This window comes from Dermochelys coriacea, chromosome 2 (assembly GCF_009764565.3).
Source record: "Dermochelys coriacea isolate rDerCor1 chromosome 2, rDerCor1.pri.v4, whole genome shotgun sequence".
Lineage (NCBI taxonomy): Eukaryota > Metazoa > Chordata > Testudines > Dermochelyidae > Dermochelys > Dermochelys coriacea.
In genome coordinates, this window is record NC_050069.1 from 255,759,922 (window position 1) to 255,774,674 (window position 14,753).

At 40.0% G+C, this 14,753-nt stretch overlaps 1 protein-coding gene across 27 annotated transcripts in view; it reads left to right on the forward strand.

Annotated features, from left to right (window-relative positions):
- Positions 1-14,753, forward strand: part of KMT2C (lysine methyltransferase 2C) — a 356,354-nt gene that overhangs the window by 138,859 nt on the left and 202,742 nt on the right. For all 27 annotated transcript variants that reach the window (XM_043509677.1, XM_043509671.1, XM_043509676.1 and 24 more), the window contains 3 exons: positions 2,469-2,675; positions 6,801-6,946; positions 9,416-9,525. In XM_043509677.1, the coding sequence (XP_043365612.1) occupies positions 2,469-2,675; positions 6,801-6,946; positions 9,416-9,525 (463 nt within the window). The remainder of the gene's footprint in view (positions 1-2,468; positions 2,676-6,800; positions 6,947-9,415; positions 9,526-14,753) is intronic.

The window sequence follows — 14,753 nt, forward strand, 5'->3', positions numbered from 1 at the left end:
GATTTTCATCAGCCAGTGTGCTGCCCTTTCACCTACCATTAAGTTCCTTTGAAGTCTCTCACAGTCCTCTTTAGGTTTGACTACCCTAAGTAATTTTGTCCCCTGATCTGCAAGCTATGTGTATGAGGGCAACTAACGTGTTTTCACCTAATACTCTGGTTGGGCCATATTCTCTGAAATATGAATAGCTACTAATTTGTTGCTCTGCCATATAACATTTGAAATTACATTTACAGCCTGGAAGAGAGATCTCTATTATCTTTATGCCCTCTTCATGGAACTTAGATTTTTCTTTCTTCAAAACATTTTTGTCTTCAGGCTTATTTTTGTAAAGATTTCTGAAATTAATCCCTTGCTCAGTACTCCGTTATGAGCAAAATCTCTCCTGTGGGTTGTACGTTGTAAGTATAGCCAACACCTATCCTGTGTCAAGCAGGGTCATTGGGGGCTGGAGAGGGGTCAACATGGGACATGAATATGCACTAAGGTTCTTTCCCAAAGCAGCAGGGTGGAGTCTTCTCTAGCACTCTCTTGAATGCTATGAGAGGGACACAACTAAGGCTCCTGTTTGAAGCAACCTGGCCTCAAAAGGGTGTGGTCTGCCAGTTTGGCATGTCCAACCCCACATACATGATATAATTAACAGCATGTTGCTCCTTCTTGGGCCACTCTTGAGAAGTGCTCCAGAGAACCATGTCTTCAGGTTCAGCCTTTCCATATGAGACAGCCAGCTGTGTGCTAGCAGGATGTCTCTGGGACCTTCTCTGCACCCACTCCTCTTCCCCATCTTCCCTTCCCCAGTGGCGTTGTATTGTAAGGGCAAGATTTTGTCTAGTCTCAGAGTACATTAAGTCAAGGTTAAATGGCTGTATTGGATTATCATAGTCCTCTGTTCCAGGCTGCAACTTTTTCCCTTTTTAGTTCTTCTTTCTTCATTCTGCTGTTGCTGCTGCTTGTACCTGATTTTGGGTATGTCTACACTAGAAATGCTGCAGCACCGTACTGTAGCTGCTTATCAAAGCAATGAAAAGGGTTGCAGCACCGTAGTGTAGCTGCTTACCAAAGCAGTGGAAGGGGTTTGTCCATTGGTGTAGTAAATCCACCTATCCAGTAGGCAGTAGGAAGGTCGACAAATTTCTTCCATCAACCCAGCAGTGTCTATAACCCGGGTTTAAGTTGATTTAATTACATTACACAGGGTGTGAAATTTTTTGCAACCCTGAGCAATGTAGTTAAGCCATCCTAAATTTGTAGTGTAGACCAGCCCCTTGATTAGCAGTGCAGATGATCTGTTGTTTTTTCCAAATCCTAGTGAACACTGTACTGTAATTGGATCTCCAGGAGACTTTTTTTTTACCTTACTGCTCCCAAAGTCCAAATATGCCACCTCAGAGACGATTAAATTCTATTTAAATGCAGCTCTTTCCAAACCAGGCTTCTACCCAAGTGCCAGATTCCCTTAGGCACATTTTGGGGATCACATAAATACACATAAAACAAAGTTGCTCACTTAGGTGTAAAAACATGTTAAATGATTTTTCTCTTTAAACAGTTTTTATGCAAATTTAAAAAATTCACATTTTAGGTTTGTGAATGTGGTTTTAGAAATATTGTGCAGTAACCTCCATATGATGTCACACAAGGAGTTCTGCCAGAACTGTCATTGTGCTTTGAGTGTTAATATAAGGTTGCAAATGGTACAGGGATAACTTACTTAACGGGTCACAGTACTAAATACGTGTAAGTTTCTTCAAGTATAAGTTTAGGCTGCTGTATTTTTACAATGTTTGTGTTAAATGGATATATGTATTTGTATATGATATGTCGCTATAACCGGTCTTTATGTAGTCATTGCTGTGAGTGTTCCATTATGCTGATCTTCCCATTAATTTTTTTAAGTGTGTGTGTGTGTGATGTTTTGTATACAATAGATAATACATGCATTTGTATTGTATACGCATGGTTATATGTTATACATACTGTGTGTGTTATAGGTATACGTGTGTGTGTGTGTTTTCCACTATATTAGCTTTTTGGTGGATATGTGATTGTAATGGAGTAGTTCATCTCTTTCCCATTCTCCCCCGCCACTCCTTTTTTCAGTCACCACCATTTAGGTTTGCACACACCTTTTGGATTACAGTAGAGTATATGATTGGGTTTTTCCTTGATAGACTAAGGGCTTTTAAGCATAGGAAAAATAAAAAATCTTTATTAACTTGGATGTTTTCCACTTTTTTAGCAGACTTCTGTGGAAGAAAAACAAAACTATTGTTACATAACTTTAAATAATATATTTAGTAGTTACATTATATGTTTATTTAACGATACACTTTAAATTATTGTTTATATTTTATTGATTGTACTTTGCATTCTGTTTGAGGGAAGTCAAATTGACACAAAACATGACAATTAATAGGAGATCCCCCAGATTATCCTGGTTTTTAAAAGTTTCCTCTGCTTTGCAGCGAACAGCTCTGCGCCTTTTGTTACTGTGGTGAACGAAGCTCATTAGGACAAGGAGATTTAAAACAATTCAGTCCAACGCTAGCGTTTATCATCCCCTGGAAGAACCAGCCTTTAAGTAAGAGTGAAACCAATGACAGCAGCGATGGAGCTTATGAGAGAACTCCAAGGCAAAACTCAGTGCCGCGCAAACAAAGAGGACAGAAGAAGTAAGTCTGTTTCATCATAAAAACTTCAGTCATGATTTTGTTTTAACGCTGATTATTGTAGAGAGGCCAGGAAGCGTATGTGCAAACATTGTGCGGTGATAAATGAATAATTTGAAAATTTGAAATTATTTATTTTAAAACCACTTGATGTTTAGTATTATTAATCTGTGTTTGAAAAATTGCAAACCATGTCAGAAAAATAGCAATCTTTCTTCTGCTGCTTCTTGTTAAGGTTTTTTCCCCTAGAAGTGAGAATGTGCTCTTTTTTTGGAGAGTACAAAAGTAAAAGAGACAGACTTACTTTAAAAGTACAAATGTATTAGTACGTTTTAAATAGATTGATAATACATGCATCTTTTAGAGAGAGCAGGCAAAAGAATAGAAGAGGAGTAACAGATTAACCAGTTGATTTCTAAACTGTTGTTTGTGTACTTTGGGGAGGCAAGAAGTGTGTGTGTGTGTGTGTGTGTGTGTGTGTGTGTGTGAGAGAGAGAGAGAGACCTTGTAATCTTTCTTCAATGGCCCCCTCCAAAAAATAATCCTTGCGACTGTAAAAAGCAACATGCTATGTGAATACAGTATATTCTACTGTGATTAGAACTCTGTTGTTTTTGTGTATGTCAATGTTCTATTTTTAATCCATTGAAGTATAGTAGTATCCCAGTTGCTTTTTGCAATACAGCACTTTATAATAGCTATTTCTGAGAAATTACATTCATGTACACATCCCTGTATCGTCCATGTTGAAAGGTTATTGAATATATTTATGGAAATGAAGTTTAAAATACATCCATAACTACAAATGCATATTTTTTTCAGTATTTGCATAATGGAATAGATTTTTCTTAATATATATTTGGATTTTTCAATTCTGGGTTTTGGGCGTTACCATGGTAAAATGTGTTTTTGCTTCAGAGCTGTCTTGCTAATATGTGGATTCAGTTGTGCTGGCTGATTAGTAGAGGTTTTTGTAGCCTATGGGAAAGTGCAAAATTAATTTAGCTTGGAACAACTAAGCAGCTCTGTCCCTTGAGGGTGGTGATGTAATCATCCCCAAGTGCCATGCTGGCTAACATCCAAGTTTAAGTACTAAAGCATTGTTGTGTTGGAGTTTTCTGATTGGTTGCTAGCTTTGGACTGCTGCCAATACAGTGAAGAAACAAAGTAGGAAATGAAACAATAACAAAGAGAGGCAGCCTTTTAAAAGGATTTAAGGTGGTACATTTTAAGGAATCCTGAATTATCAAGGCATATGTAACATTAAAAGTACTGTAGACATTTCAATTTAAGTTCACATTCAGATTAGGTTTATTCAATTTAAATTTTTTTAGTTTAATAGCCCTTAATTAAGTATGAATGCTGAATCTCCATATAAAGCTGGCAGTGATATTATCCATTTGATATTAAGGAACTATAAACACAAATTTTAAAAAAAAAGGTACTCAGATTTCCTTATTATAAAATCTGATATGAATGTGTAATTCTTTTTTAGATTGATTCAAAACTGATAATAATTCAGTAACAGGAGTTTATATTAATAATACCTTATTTGACTGCATCTAGGGGTACTTGCCCTTTTTGGATAGAATGGGTTAATTTAATATATCCGTTCAGAAGGGGACTATTTTGTTCATAGTAGTAGGTGCTAGTCTTGAAGGTTTTGATTTCTGATGTTGGACACTTTTTTTTTTGTTTGTTATGACATAAGTCATTAGAATATAACTTAGTGCCAAGGATTGAAAACTTCACCCACTCACCAATAATGAGAGAGAAGCTTTTCTTGATAGATGTGGAGGGGGTCTTAGCCATCAGTTTTTGCGCAACTTAAGTTTTCACTTACATTTCCCCATCTCCTTGCCCTTATATTTCTGAAGGTAACTTTCAAAATAAGTCAAATGTAAAATGAGAGAATTTTCTATTCCTGAGTCAACACACAGCTCTGTTGCCTGCTGTAGCTCATAGATTTACCAATCAGTAAGGTAAAATTTAACGTATATTTGGTCAGGTTCACTGTTCTTTTTCAGAAGGGTATGAGCATCATGAAATTGTCAAGAACTATGGCAGTTTCATGCTGCTGCTACTGTGGACATCTATGAACAGCCACGGAGGCATATGCTTGATTTATTAATGACTGCCAAATTCACGGCCATGAAAAACACATCACAGACTGTGAAATCAGACTTCCCCAGTGAAATCTAGCTATTGGAGGGGCGGGGCAGGCCAGGCCTCGGGGCGCCCCAGCTGAGAGCTCCTAACATTCACTGGGATCCAGCTGTTAGTCCTCCAGGCTGGGGAGGGACGGGACTTCGCCTGCGTGCCGGGAGAGCAGACTGAAGGCAGCAGCCGCAGAGCTTCCTGCAGCTTGAGTAGATTCCTGGAGATGGAGGTGGGTCTGAGCTCCCCCATGCTGCTGGGAGAGCCTCAGCTGGGGGCTGCTAGTCCCCTCAGGACTGGGGTGGGACAAGACTTCCTCTTCCCTTGCAAGGCCACTCTGGGGGGAGATCAGACCCACCTACCTCTGGGAACCTCCCCCAGCTGCAGGAAGTTCTGTGGCTGCTGCCAGCTCTGAAGGTTCCCAGCCGCACGGGTGAGATCAGAGCCACCCCTGAGAATCTCCCTCGGCTGCAGAAAGCTCCGCAGCTGCTGCCTTCAGAGCCCAGCTCTGAAGGCCATGCAGAAGTGAGGGTGGAAATCCTGCACCCCCCTACATCAGCTTTCTGACCCCTCCACAACCCACTTTTGGGTCAGGACCCTCACTGTTACAACACCCTGAAATTTCAGATGTGAAATTGTGAAATTCACTGAAAATGTGAAATTGACCAACTTTAAAACCCTCTGGCTGTGAAATTGATCAAAATGGACTGGGAATTTGGTAGGGCCCTAATGAAGAAGGAACCAGTAAAAGATTAAGACTACCCAAATTTTAGCACACCTCTCCATGGCAACCACTGTGGTATCTGAGGAGACTAGACATCTCAGTAAGGCTAAATGCAGTGCTTTAGAAATCCAAGGCAGAAACTTCTTTTTAAGTGGGGTTGAGGGAGTCAGGTTTCTCTGGTTAATCGGTTAGTGAGTCTGATGTTTAATGCATAATTTTTTGGTAGGTTGGGTTAAAAAACCAGAAGGAAGGATTCCCTGTGCTCAAATAGTATACTCTGTTGTTTGTGGGTTTTTTTAATAGGTTTGATAGATTCTTGCATTTCATCATAATCTAGTGCTTTTTGTATCATTAAATTCTCCTTTTCTAGCCTCTTTCTCTTACACTTTGCAATTTTGTGAATTTTGGTTGTGTGGGACAAAGACACAAGACCAGCTCTAGGCACCGGCAAAGCAAGCACGAGCTTGGGGCCGCACAATTCCAGGGGCGGTATTCCGGCCATCCTTTTTGCTTGGGCAGTTGCGCTCTTGGAGCTTGGGACAGCAAAAAACCTAGAGCCAGCCCTGCAAAGGCTGCCATCTGCTGCCATCTAACCTTCTCCATTCTTGGCCTTTTTCACCCTTCCCCCATACACACTTGCTGTGTGCTATCCTAGCAGCTTACCTCTGTCTGGTAGGGCAGAGTCTCCTTTGAGAATATTGTCAAAGCTATACCCACAGACCAGCTGTCGACGTTGCAGAGAGGAAACCATAAGAAAGCTGCAGCTGACACCCTCTGTTTATACCACCTCCCTCTCTTTGTTCCAGGTTTTCCCATTTCCCCAGAGAAATATCCCTTCTTTGCCTGGATCTATATCTGCTTGTACTTACCTAACAATCTTCTTCTGGAGAGGAAACAAGTCGAACAAAAAATGCAGTTTGAAAAATTTTAGTATGTATGTCCTGAACAATGAGATGGTCAGGCTGGACAAAGAGCCATTTAACAGAGTCAATTTTTCTGGTGCATACGACTTTTAACTGAAAGCATTGTTCTTTATTTTCTCCTACTGATATAAATACGGTGTCAAAATTCAAGAAACTGGGCTAGTTCTCCCCTCTCTTTGATGTATATTTTATCACACAGGGAAAATTCATTTGAGGCATTCTGGTTTTTTAGATCATTTGGAAAACACATAGCTAATTGAGTAATAAACATAGTGTTTTAATTGCAGAGTTACCTACCCACATTTTTGCTCTCCTTCTCTACAGAGAGAGACCTCGACAGAGTATAGCATCATGTACAAGTGTAAGCACTCAAACTGCTTCTGACGATCAGGTAGTCAAATTCTGGGATGAACTCAGTTTAGTTGGCTTACCAGATGACATTGATGTCCAAGCCTTATTTGAGCCAACAGGTAGGTATACGTTCAGCTATTAGTAGTATGTGGTACATATTTATAATGGTTTAACTGGAATTCAAACTAAACTTTTGTTTAAATAATTGTTTAGTTTGGTATAGTGATTGCCTCTTTGGGGGAAGTGAGGAGCAAAGGAGAAAGAAACAGAGATAATACTTCATAGTTTAAACTGTCATTTTATTAAAAAAAGAAAAGGAGTACTTGTGGCACCTTAGAGACTAACAAATTTATTAGAGCATAAGCTTTCGTGAGCTACAGCTCACTTCATCGGATCCGATGAAGTGAGCTGTAGCTCACGAAAGCTTATGCTCTAATAAATTTGTTAGTCTCTAAGGTGCCACAAGTACTCCTTTTCTTTTTGCGAATACAGACTAACACGGCTGCTATTCTGAAACCTGTCATTTTATTATAACTCCTAAAGGCCCAATCCTACAAAGCCTCCTTCTCACGTGGCTTCACTGGGGCTACCTGAACAAATAACAATTAGTCATGAGAGGAAGGGCTTTCAGGATCAGGTCCTAAGATTGTAATATACATTTTTAACTTTAATGTTTCATTTAGGCGTCTGACAGAAATATCAAGAAACTTTCGGCTATTTTCTCAGAGCATTTTAGTTCAAATGTTGCCCTACCATCAATCTACACCATATGCTTTTGTATAGGGCCTTACCAAATTCACAGCCGTGGAAAAGGCATCATGGACAGTGAAATCTGGTCTCCCCCTGTGAATCTGGTCTTTTGTGTGCTTTTACTTTATACTATACAGATTTCATGGGGGTGACCAGTGTTTCTCAAATTGGGGGTCCTGACCCTAAAGGGAGGGTTGCAGGGGGATCGCAAGGTTATTTTAGGTGGGGGTCACAGTATTGCCACTCTTACTTCTGTGCTGCCTTCAGAGCTGGGCGGCTGGAGAGTGGTGGTTGCTGAATGAAGAACCAGCTCTGCAAGGAGCAGCGCAGAAGTAAGGGTGGCAATACTATACCATGCCATCCTCGCTTCTGTGCTGCTGCTGGCGGCGGCACTGCCTTCAGAGCCGGATGCCTGGCCAGCAGCCACTACTCTCCAGCAGCCAAGCTCTGAAGGCCATGCCGCCGTCAGCAGCCACACAAAAGTAAGGGTTGCAGTACCACAATCCACCCTACAATAACCTTGTATCCCCCCATCCCCAACTCCTTTTTGGGTCAGGATCCTACGATTACAACACCATGAAATTTCAGATTTAAATAGCTTAAATCATTAAATTTATAATTTTTAAAATCCTATGACTGTGAAATTGACCAAAATGGACTGTGAATTTGGTTGGGCCCTACTTATGTCCCACAAAAGAAGAAACTGTAAGAACTCAGAACTTGTTCTGTAAATATTATCTCTGTACAGAGCTTAGTAGTAGTGTCACTTTTTCAGAATTCTCTGAAAATTGGTTTCAAAATTTGATTGTAAAGAAATCTCTTTTAAATGATTTTTAAAAAAATTAGTGTGTGGTCTGGTCTCCTGATGTTGGATAAATTTTAATTATTCCATGTCATCAGTACTGGAAGATGCTTACAATTTTAAGTCCCTTTTTTGTGTTACTAAATGCAGAGTTGCAATATACAGTTTATATGCTTAATAGCAAATTTCAAGAGGTACATACCATGAGTCTTATATGGTATGTCAGCATAGAATACCTTCAGCTGAGGCGAGAAATATTAGCAGTTCGTCATTATACCATATCCTTATGGTTTTCATTATTTTGCCAGCAGCTGAACTGAAAGCCATTTTAATAGGTACTTTGAGTCCTGGAAGGTCTATTCTTGTAGTCTAAGTTTCCCAATATTAGTACAGCAGGCTCTTATTTGTGAGTGTCTCTGTATAAAGACAGCTCACTATTGTCATCAGTGTTTTTACAAAACAATTTATGTACCAGGCCTGTGCATGGCACCTTGTGATCTTTTAAAAATTATTTGTTTACGATAGCAGTCACAATGTGCTTGGTGCTTTCCCAACAGACAAAAGGAACTGATCCCTGTCCCAATGAGTTCACAAGCTAAGGACAGATATACAGACAAACAGTTAAATAAGTGAGGGGCAAACTGAAGTTAACTTTGAGTATATATGTACACACCGACATGTCACAGGTGTATTTGTATATTTTGGGCTACAAAAACTAGAAGCTGAAAAGTATATAAATACGTGTGAAAACATCTGGGTTTTTTCTATATAATAAAAACTGCAGTATGTAGATAAATTGTTGATTCCTGCCTTCTCCCACTCTTCCTGTATCAGTAAAAGACTATTGTCCTAATTCTGCAAGCACTTACCACTAAAATTAAGCCCTGTATCCTCTAATAAGGATTGCAAGATCAGGTCCGGTTTTGTTTTGTTGTTTTTTTTTTAAGTTTTTTTCTTTAATGCTTATTTTCAAACCCAACTGCTGCTTGGCAAAGTTGTAAAATCGTGCAATTCTTTCTCAATGATAATTCATTAGGTCACTGCTGGGCTCATCACCGCTGTGCAGAGTGGTCATTGGGAGTATGCCAGACTGAAGAGCAGCTATCGGTGAACGTGGACAAAGCTGTTGTCTCAGGGAGCACAGAAGTGAGTAGAAAAAAAAATATTTCCCTCAAGCCTGTAAAATAAAAATAAAAATAAATTCAAATAAGACTACAAAATGTCACTCACTGAAAATATCAACTCCTAGAGCTTTGTTCAGCCTTCTACATTCACAGTAATGCTTTACTGTACAAGTAATCAGATTGTAATCTACAGTTGATATCAGTGGGAAAACTTGTGGAGTATCAAGTACTACTCAGCTTGAGTTTGCATGGCAGAATCAGTCCCGTGGTGGTTAGAAGCTGACAAGGGGTTCGCAGGAAAAAAAATAAGTTGTTCAAATTAGCAAATGCCTTTTTAATTAACCCTAATATTCATCCTAGCCTTACAATTTTATATAATCAGTGTCCAGTTAATATGGTGTTGATATACCCAAATACTCTTAAAAAAACAAAACAAAAAACAGCCACCAAAAAAGGGTGTAGTAATAACAAAAGTAATGTGAGTGCAAAGTAGTACTGCCATTTTATGTATTGGGGAAAAATGTGTTTGGTGGTTTGTTCTTCTCATTTAAAGAAGAAACTATATGAAAACAACAGCAGGTGCCTTGAAAGAAGGCAGACTCTTTGTAATGACACTTCCTTGGCTTGGTGACAGAAACAAGGTGCTGCCTACCTGACTGAAAATAGACATTTCAATCTGTATTTCAAAATGCCAAAAAGACCCACATGGTCTTTGCCACATGCAATCATCTTTTTGTATTATTGATTAATTTCCAGTAAATTATTTTAATCATTTATTTATTACAGTAAATAAACGCAAAAAGAAAAGGAGTACTTGTGGCACCTTAGAGACTAACAAATTTATTTGAGCATAAGCTTTCGTGAGCTACAGCTCACTTCATCGGATGCATTTGGTGGAAAAAAACTGAGCTTTCGTGAGCTGTAGCTCACGAAAGCTTATGCTCAAATAAATTTGTTAGTCTCTAAGGTGCCACAAGTACTCCTTTTCTTTTTGCGAATACAGACTAACACGGCTGCTACTCTGAAACCAGTAAATAAATGAAATCTAGTTTGCCATTACGTCAAGCAGCTTAACAGCACAAACTAATTGGCATCATTACTGCTATTTCAAAGAGTAACACTGATATCTGGAATTTATTTACCTTTATTTTCTTTAAAGAATTGTTTAAAAGTTATAATTTCTTAACTTGATAGTTTATGGAAGATTTATTTATTTTAATGTAAGTGCTCCCTAGTGGTTGTGAGTGACAAAGTCTCTCAGTTCAACAGTTTTCTCACACTTGAATGTGCCAATCAACTTTCTTATCGCCTAATATTTACCTTACTCCATGAATAATTTCATTGATTTCAATGGGACTACTCTGAGTGAGACTGCTCAAACTGAGTGTAAGTGGCAGAACTGGGCCCTAAATTAACTAGATACATTAAAACATTTAAATATATTGATAATAGAAATGTTTTGCCAATAATATTTCCAAGTTGCCAATTTTTTGTAGTCAGACTATTGAAGAACTGTTAGATTTTTCTTCTTTAACATTTCCTTTTTTAAAAAATAAGACACAAAATTGCTGTAAATCTGTCTTCAAATTAACATTGGCCTTGAAGGCTTTCAGTAAACTAACTGTATTTTAAAGAAGGGAGTTCCATTTAGAAGGGAAATATCAGCTTGACTATTGTAATACTCAATGGTGTGTTATGTATAAGTTTGTCATAGGAGAGTGGGCCATGAATGACATGTGCAAAAGAAAACTTTTAAATATTGTTTGAAAACTTCTGCACTGTATTTTGAATGGAGATTCTTATAAATTAAAGGAAAGAGAAATTGTGTGTTGGGAGACAAACTGGAATATTACCATAGTATACATGACCACATACACAGGCATGTACACATCACATAAAAAATATGATTTTTGTATATGTATGGATATAAAACTTTCTTGTTTTTTTAATTATTATTTCAGTTTCAGTAGCAACTAGGGCCCATTGTGCTAGGCACTGTACAAACACAGAACAAAAATACAGTCCTTGCCACAAAGAGCTTACAATGTAAGTATAGGACAAGAGACAAACAATGGATCTAGATAGACAGGGGAGTACAAAAGAACAGTAAGACTATTGGTCAGCATGATAGGCAGTGGTCTTGGCATAACAGTAGTCTAGCCATTTATCAAGTTGTGTGGATAACAGAAAAGGAGGGTTCTGAAGGAGGATGAGGTAGCTTTGCAGATGTTTACAGGAAGCTCCTCCAAGTGTAAGGTGCTTGTTGGAAAATTTAATTATTAGACGATGGAGACTGGCATCATGGGCTGATTGCTGCTGGAATTGACATTTCAGTAGTGAATAAAAAATAATAAATAGGATGGGGATAGGTGGAGAAGAGCCTTGAAAGAGAAGACAAATAGCTTATGTTTGTTGCAATAGAAAAGGGGGAGCCAGTGAAGGAAGGCAAAGAGGTGGTGACATAGTCAAAGCAACAGCTAGGAAGATGATCTTTCCTACCGCATTCTGAATGGATATGAGTGGGGCAAGACTATATATGTCAAGCTAGAGAAAAGGATGTTGTAGTAGTCAAGCAGCGAGATGAGAGTCTGGATGACAGTTTTAGCAGGGTAGATGGATAAGAAAGACGGTATCTTAGAGATGTTATACAGAAAGAGTCAGAAAGAATTAGACATAGCCTGGTCCTAGAGTGAGGTCTGAGTTGAAGATGACCGCAGGTTATGGGCCCAAGTGACAGGCAGGATGATGGTGGTGTCCATAGGGATAAAGTAAGGAGGTAGTGGGGAGGGCCAGGAGGAAGATTAAGAGCTCTGTTTTACCTTAAGATGATGCCTAGACATTCCTGAGGAGATGTTAGAGAGCCAAGCTGAGGTTTTAGTTTGGACAAAAGGAGAGAGGAGTACATAGGTAGACTTCAAATTGTCAGCATGGTGGTAGTTTAGACTTGTTTGGCTAGGAAAATGTCAGAACTGAAGAAGGAGAGAATGTATCTGTGGAGGTGGTTAGCCTGGTCATGGGATTTCCAACAGATACTCTGTGGTCCAAAAGGAGAAGCAGAGGAAGTTGATATTAAGGTGAGCCAGTTTTGGGGATTGGCAGAGCAGACATTGCAATGGTGGAGAGAAGCAAAAGAGATAAGGGTGGAGGGGAATGAAGCATGGAGAGAATGAACAACTATATCAATGGAAGGCAGGGAGGAGAGGGCTAAAAGCACGCAAGAAGTCAGCAGTGCTGATGGCTTGGAAGTCACAGAAAAGCCAAGTGATGGCATGAGGGAGGAGACGGCTGCTGCTGCTGAAGAAAACTGGGTGATAGAGAGGGAGAACTCAGTAACAGAGATCAGAGAGAACAATGCTTGGTGAAGACCGAGTCAAATGACCGGGCCTTTTGGTGACTGGTAGCGTTGAACCAGAGCTGCATGTTGAATGAAGAGATGAAGGTGAGGAAACCTGCAGGTAAAGTTCGGATGGATTATCAACATTGAAGTTGAAATAATCGAGGAGTAGTATGGGAGATTGTGAGGATAGGAGTGGAAACCATCAAGGAAGGCTGATGTGGGAGAGTTGGGTGGATGATAGATGACAGAAGCATGGAGAGGGAGATGAGAAGAATCAGATGCAGTACTGTTCAAAAGAGGAGAAAGAGTGGGAAAGATGAGGTAGAAGGGGTTGGAAGTGCCAGAGTAGGAGAGGTGAAGCCCAACACTCTCACTATGGTCGGATCCAGGTCACAGAGTGTGAAAGAAGGAGAGGCCTCTGTAAGAGAGGGCAGGTCTCTGTAAGAGCCATGAGCTGGAGGGAGCGAGATATAAAGAGGTCATAGATGCCTGTGATCTTTTTAGAGATAGAGTGGGTGTTCCAGAGACAGCAAAAGAAGGGGAGGGGGAGGATGGACATGAGGTTAGGAATGGTGGCACCAGTTAAAGGGCTGGAGATGGTTCCAGAGGCAGGTATGGGAATGGAGGGAGAATATTGTGGTAAATGTTACCAAAGGGGAGGAGGAGGAGCATGTAGATGTTGGCTCTGGATTTGTGCTGGTGGGAGAGATGGGGAAAATCAGGAAAGGGGAAAAGGGAAGAGGAGCAGGTAGAGCTGGTGGGGAACTGCAGCAGGTGAGGGGAACGAGGATGGGGAAATAGAGCCATTGTGGGGAAGGGAGAAGGGAGGTGGACAAATGCTATGATGTAGAAGAGGGTTCTTGTGAGAGTCACTGGAGCGTGCGTGGTAGATGAACAAGATTACCAAAAAAAACAACCAACAAACAAGGCTCAGAGTTTGAAAAATGCTGTGAAGGTATTCTTTCAAGTCGTCCTGCTAAGCAGCTACAGTGCACTGCCTCACCATGTGAGGAAGGGGAACAGAGGTGGTCAGACTCAAGCACGGAGGGTATGTCTACACTGCAGTTAAAAATCCACGGCTGCCGTCTGACTCGATCTGTGGGGCTATTTAATTGCGATTTAGGTGTCCGTGCTCTAGGACCCTGCAGGTGGGAGGGTCCCAGAGCTCAGGCTGCAGCCCAAGCTTGAACGTCTATACCACAATAAAACAGCCCTGCAGTCCGAGCCTAAGTCAGCTGGCCTGGGCCAGCCACTGATGTCCAATTGCAGTGTAGACATACCTTGAGACAATCTAGCTGTAGGGGGGGAACAGGTGCAGAAGTGTCTCCCAAGTGCTTGCAGGTTGCTTAGCAATTAGAGTGTGTTGTGTGACTTTGATATCCACATGATAAATTGCATTTATCATGCACCTTTTAGGAAGTCACCTGTATTCTGTCCACCAAGTCATCTCCACTAGGGCTATTTCTAACACTAAACACCTGACAAGCATGCAGACAACTGCCATTAGGGACAAAAAACAGACAAAAATAAACCAAAACTAAACTCAGCCATAGAAATGTTTCATCCAACAAATATAAATATTCCACCACAAAATTAAAATGGTGAAAGGGCAAGAATGGGGAAATATTCAACTTTAGACCCATGATTGATTTAAATACTTATTTTTGATGAAACACTAGGGCTACATCTTAGTACATTATACCATCTGAAAACCAGGAATCACTTCTGTATCAGTTGACCCAGATCCAGCTCTAGTAGACTGCAATATGTTGGACCTTAAATTTGTGTGACTTCATGTGTAGAAAAAATTATTTTAGAAGTTTCTGACATATATTCATAATAACTTTTTTTCTCCTTCAGAGGCCTGTACTGTTGCTTAGGCAGTCTGCCTTCCTAGAGGAAAGGATACGAAA